Consider the following 5,935-nt stretch of genomic DNA (forward strand, 5'->3'; position numbering starts at 1 on the left):
AAATAAATAAAGAGTAGAAATGAGACCTCTGCCATCAAGAATGGCATCTGTGGACTGTCAGCTTCAGGGAGAGGGGGGAAGAATGTACCTGTTAGGAAGTTGACAGTGATCCACGCTGAAACGCCTACAAGAGAGGGTCACAGACAGCATGTGAATCACCCGAGATGCTGTAAGCAATACACGCACTCAAATGACCGTGTTGAGATTCCAGGAGCTCGAAGTGAGTGCCCCTCACTCCTTGGCCTCAGGTCAGCTACAGGAAGAGGCATCAGTCATCAAGTCACCCAGCAGCTTCTGGCAGACTGTTCGAGAAGATGCCGTACTAAAACACTACAATATTCTACCAAATGTCATGTCTCTCCCTCCTATTCTTTACCATGAACTTCCTCTTTTTGGAAAGAAAACCAAATGTTGCTCTCCCCTCCCCTGGTCATATTTTAAGATCGGGGCTGGTGAAGACCCTGCCAGTCTGTCTTAGCATTAACAATGCAGCAGCGGACTTCCAAATACGGTCACAACTGGGGATTCTCTCTAAATGCTTTATTTTCAGCACTTTCATCTGTGCCAGGTTTGGAGCTAGTTGAGACGAAAATCTGTCTCTAATACAGGCCCCCCAAAGATCCTCTGAGACAGTTATGCTGTGAATGGAACAGGACAGTCACTTTAGTTCTTGCTTGCCCACGTCTGACTGAGGAGAAAGCTCCCACTTGGACCAACAGCAGCCCTGCACACGGTCCGTTTCCCAGGACAGCCTCGTCACACAGAGGGCTTCTGGAGACACTACCTTCATCTGTTCCGTTCATGATGGAAACACAGTCATCTCCTACAAGGAAGGGCGATGCCTTAAACACTTCTTTCACCTAAATGTAAAGGGAGACATGTCTTTATCCTTTACAATTGAAAGTTCCCAATTACACCATACTTTCAGCAGGTCATGACAAAACATCAGAGGGTGTCAGCTGGTGCTGTGATGTGACAAAGCTCATGTTTTGTTTTAAATTTCTCAAATCCTCTGCAAGTGATATCCTTATCTACTGCCCGGGCTGGTGGAGGCAGATGCTACCCTGAAGAGCCTTGTCTTAAAGTCACTCTGGGCTGGAAGAGCTCAGGGGCACCTTGAGCCTGCTGGGCCCCCAAACACTGCCCTGCTTTAGACTGCAGATGAGGCAACGGAAGCCCATCACTGCAGAGCTCAGCCTGGGACCAAGGAGACAGCTCTGCAGCGGGGAGGTGAAGGCAGGGAGCAGCAGCATTTGGGTGCATTTCCTTCCCCTTTTTTTTTATCAAGTACTGACACACAGAAACTTCAGGACATCTGCATATCCCAATTGCACCTGCGGCCCACAATCAGACTTGAGCATGTAAAGGTAACTTTTACAAAGGACCTGGACCAATGTGCAACAATTCATCATTTAGCGGCTGCATAGTTTAGAAATAGTACAGAGGATGAAGGGGACCATGTTGGTGGAAGCAATTTCCCTAATGTGCCTGACAATAAGAACCACCCAGGCACTTGTAAGAAACAAGGTTCAGATTTTTTTTTGCAGGCCTGCCGCTAGGCCTGGGGGAAATTCGGGCCATGTGAGAGCCAGACCCTGGCAGGGGAAGGCTAAAGGCCTCCTCAGCACTTACACCTGTGGATCAGACCAAGAGAACGGGCAGTTTCCATGAGAACACGCAGGCTGGAGACGAAGCGTCAGGAACTCGGCTTGTACAATCCTCTACAAGGATCTAGTGTCCACATGGAAGGAAGCCCTTTAAAAGGCTTCAGCATGTTCTTAAAACAAAGTAGCTGCTCTTACACAACACCAGGTTCATTCTAGAAAACAGGAACAGCTAAAGGTGACACTATTAACATTTTGACATGTTTTCCTCTTCAGGAAGCTTCCACATGGCCCATTTAACAGCTCCAACAATGGCTGAATATTTGGTGTTTTCAGTTATCATAAGCTATCCACCCCCCGGGGGGAAATGGGTAAGATCACCTTTTGCAGTAACCTTTGAGCCTTTTCTCCCGGTAAAAGACGTAAACCAGCTGTGGCCTTGAGGACCAAGGGGGTGGCCTTCCAGAAGTCAAANCGGGGAGAAATGGGTAAGATCACCTTTTGCAGTAACTTTTGAGCCTTTTCTCCAGGTAAAAGACGTAAACCAGCTGTGGCCTTGAGGACCAAGGGGGTGGCCTTCCAGAAGTCAAAAGGAACGTCTTGTTTAGCAACATCCAGTAATTCCTGAATTCCTGAAGTGCTCTGTGAATATGGTAAAAGTAGGGACTGTCAAAGCTCAGCATACAGGGTCACAGATGCTCCCCCAACCCTTTTGGTTTTATTAATTTATAGACACATTTTCTTCTAACTTTTCAAATCAGCAGAAAATGACTTAGCTGGTGCTGGTGAGTGTGAGGGGCACAGGGACCAGGCAAGTACAGAGGGACACCCCGGCAGTGGAGCGTGGTGGGGTGAAGACACACAAGAGGGTCGTGCTGTTTCTACACTCTGGCAACCAAAACCCTGCCCAGCCCCATCACCAACCCTTACCGGGTGACCTCAGATGCACTGTGACTCCCCCGGACATCATGAATGAATTTGGAGGTTCCTCACAGTGCTGGAAACCCTGAGGAATCATTTATACCTGCCAGAATGCTTGACATCCAAAAGTTGGCTAAGGCCCTGTGTCAGTGCAGAGGTGGGATAAAAACTTTGGTAAAGTTCTGCTGGGTATTACCAACAGCTGTAATGCTGCGGGAATAATTTGGCAATGTCTGCCAAGGGAGAAAACATACATTCCTTTTAGTCCTTTTACATGCATCTCATTGTAAGAATTCATCTGAGATGGATGTCGTTGCATGTGTGGGTAATGAAGTTCAATAAGGTTTGACAAACTGTAGCCTTTCTTAGACATCACCTGAACATCCTTCAGGAGGGGACTGGTTCCACAAATTCAGTGTGCCTGTACACACTGCAATATCATTGCCAGCAAAATCAAGGAAGCTCTTCACATCCTGATAGTAAATAATTTCTAGTTATATTGTTGAGTGACAAAAGCAAAGTACTTAACGAAGTGAATGCCATTCTACTGGGTATGTGAAATAAAAACGGGAGGAGGAAGAATACAGATGAATCTGCTCATAGGTATGTCAACTAGCCCTTGAAGGACACACAAGAAATGAGGGACATCAGCCCTCCTAGGGGAGACTGGAGCAAGAGGGGAGTTCTCACCATCTGCCCCGTGAGGCTGTGAAATATGTCCCACTTGAATGTGTGCTGCCTACTAAAACAAGTAAGGTTTTTAAAATCTTTTAAGTTTATTCTAAAGCTATCTAATTTACTCATGTGTAACCTTATAGCTACTCTAACATCACTCATTTCAATTTTTGTTTTCAATTTGTTTTCAAGCCACAGGAAAGCAGGACTATGACTTCACCATCTGAGATCAAGATGTACCTGAGGGCAGGAATGATGTATCACTTTTTTTTTTTAAAGATTTTATTTATTTATTTGAGAGAGACAGAGAGAGCATGAGCAGGGATAGAGGCAGAAGGAGACTCCCCACTGAGGGGGAGCCTGATGTGGGGACCTGAGCCGAAGTCAGACGCTTTACTGACTGAGCCACCCAGGAGCCCTGATGTATCAGCTTTTAAGACATGCTTGAATCAAAAGGAACTTGTAGGTATGTCACGATCTGGTCCATTTCATCAGCACGTTAGTGGAAACACAGGTGTCCTGTATTAGTGCAGCTATAAGCTTTAAGGAGTTGAGAAGTATAAAAGCTACAAATTTACAAAAATCATGATTTGACAGTTTAAATCACTTTTACACTTATTTGGTTTTGTGGATTTTGCATAACACACTTTTAACTTCAATTTTTTTTAGTCAACTTTTGTCATCTTCAGTCAAAGGAACTGAAACAAAAACAAACTCTCAAATACTGCTTTTTGTCAGTTTGTAGCCTTTGTGCTTTTGAACCGCACCAAGACTCCTGGGAGGCATACCTGGTGGTTGGGGGGAATGGCCAGGGAAGCTGGGGTGTGGGGGAAGGTTGGAGGGTGGGGGTAGTGGTCCTCCTTTGGCCCCATGTGCTGTACCAGTTTCCCCCTTCTGACCACCCTAAATAGCATGAAATGTCCCAGGGCAGCACCATGAGAGATGCTTTCCTCTGTGAAGAAGGCCTGTGCACTCAAGAGAAAGGGAGCTGGCTTTAACGAACTGCACAGCTGGAAGACAAATTTGAAGAATAGACATGAGAGAAAATCATTACCTTTTCAACATCATCAGCATAAGCAGAAAGACCTGGCTTCAGTGCTTTGAATGTCTCATGGGTCAATGTGGGAGTTTCTAAAGGGAAAACATGTTTTTAAAAAAAAGTGCAACTGTGAACATATACATGAATATACGAATATATACAATTAGGGCTAGCCACCCTTTTTAAAGGCAGACATCTGAAATCAGACCAACCCCAGGGTGACTGCCTCTTTAGCCCAGATAAACAAGATGAGCATTCTACCTGATGCTCTGGTCAGAACTTTTTAAAAAAAACAACTTTACTGAGGTATAATTTACATACAAAACTATAGCCATCTAAACTGCTCAATCTTAACAGGGTTAATTCTTGTTAAATTAACAGAGGAGCAGCACAGATGACTCTGAACTGCAAATATAAAAGTTATTTCTCTACCCTGGAAGGGATGTAGTATAGCTTCTAAAGAACAGTTGTTTTCCTTCTTTTAAAAAAAACAGAGTGTCTGAAATTATGAAGGCCCTGGATCGATGTGCATACAGCAAGGGTGTGTTCAGAGGCACACTGGCGGCCGAGGGATGCTGGCCCAAATTTGGACATGAAGACCCAGGAGGAAGAATCAGGAACAGAACTTTTTGAAAGGATGTCTCTTTGGAGATAAAACACTGGAATATGGCTATTAAAGGATTACATGCTGACAAGCTGTCTTAAAAGCTTAAAAACCATTTTTGAAGGTAGGTAGGTCTGGCATATAAAAATTTAACTACTGAACTGAGTTAAAAAATAAAGCAGATGAAAAGTAAAACATGCCATGACAGCTCTGGAGAGAGCTACTAATGTCTGTTGCCACCAGCTCAGTTTAATGCCTAGAACAGTATGTACTCAAAAGGTATTGAGGGTCAGCAAAGAACCAGCTGTGGCCAATGGACCTACTGAACAGTCAGGGGGAAAACACTCACTGGCTAGAAGCTGGAGGATGACCCTCAGAGCTGGAGGGTACAAGAGGCGCCAGGGAAGGAGATCAAAGGGAGAAGGGCCAGAGCGCAGCACTGGGCAGAGGCTGGGTCTCCCCACAGGGGCAGCTACAGGGAGAACACACACAAACTCCCTCCTCCCTCTTGCTGGAAGCCTGCGGGCCCCCACTCTGGGGTTATAATGGGGCTCAGGCTCCAGCTCCCTTCTCACTGCTGAAGCCACTCTCATCTGTCACTCTGACTGGACCCAGACCCACTGGGCAGCACCACGTCAGTCTAGGTCCCAGGTCCTTGCTAGTTCATAACTTTCCCAGACTCTGCTGCATACTAACCTGCACCAGGGGCAACTTCCTGCCTTAAACTCTCCCACTGCAGTATCTGGCTCAAGTCATGATCCCAGCCACCTGACCTGCTGCTGAATGCTAGGCCAGGCCAGGCCACCCAGCTCCCTCGGGGATCTCAGCTGCCCTCAGGTGGTCACCAGAAACTACTGTGAGTAAGGACAGTCAGGGGCTCCTGGGAAATTTAGATTCCTGGGCCCTAAACTATGCCTGAACCAGCCTCTCTGGGAACCTGTATTTTTGACAAGCTCCCAGGTGAGTCCGAGGCAGGGCATCCAGCCCAACCACTGTCTCTAAGTGGAAGAGATCACAAGAGCTCTGCTGTGAGCAAGGAGATCCCAGCAGTGAGTGGCCAAGGCCTTCTACCCAGCATACCTCCAGGCTGCC

General features: G+C 46.4%; 1 protein-coding gene across 1 annotated transcript in view; it reads right to left on the reverse strand.

Moving 5' to 3' along the window:
- Positions 1–5,935, reverse strand: part of ENTPD6 (ectonucleoside triphosphate diphosphohydrolase 6) — a 32,247-nt gene that overhangs the window by 14,059 nt on the left and 12,253 nt on the right. The window contains exons 3-7 of the mRNA XM_034663562.1: positions 5,924–5,930; positions 4,255–4,331; positions 2,103–2,246; positions 785–860; positions 89–124 (exon numbers count right to left, since the gene is read on the reverse strand). Of these exons, the coding sequence (XP_034519453.1) occupies positions 89–124; positions 785–860; positions 2,103–2,246; positions 4,255–4,331; positions 5,924–5,930 (340 nt within the window). The remainder of the gene's footprint in view (positions 1–88; positions 125–784; positions 861–2,102; positions 2,247–4,254; positions 4,332–5,923; positions 5,931–5,935) is intronic.

The sequence above is a fragment of the Ailuropoda melanoleuca genome, chromosome 6 (assembly GCF_002007445.2).
Source record: "Ailuropoda melanoleuca isolate Jingjing chromosome 6, ASM200744v2, whole genome shotgun sequence".
NCBI classification, from domain to species: Eukaryota; Metazoa; Chordata; class Mammalia; order Carnivora; family Ursidae; genus Ailuropoda; species Ailuropoda melanoleuca.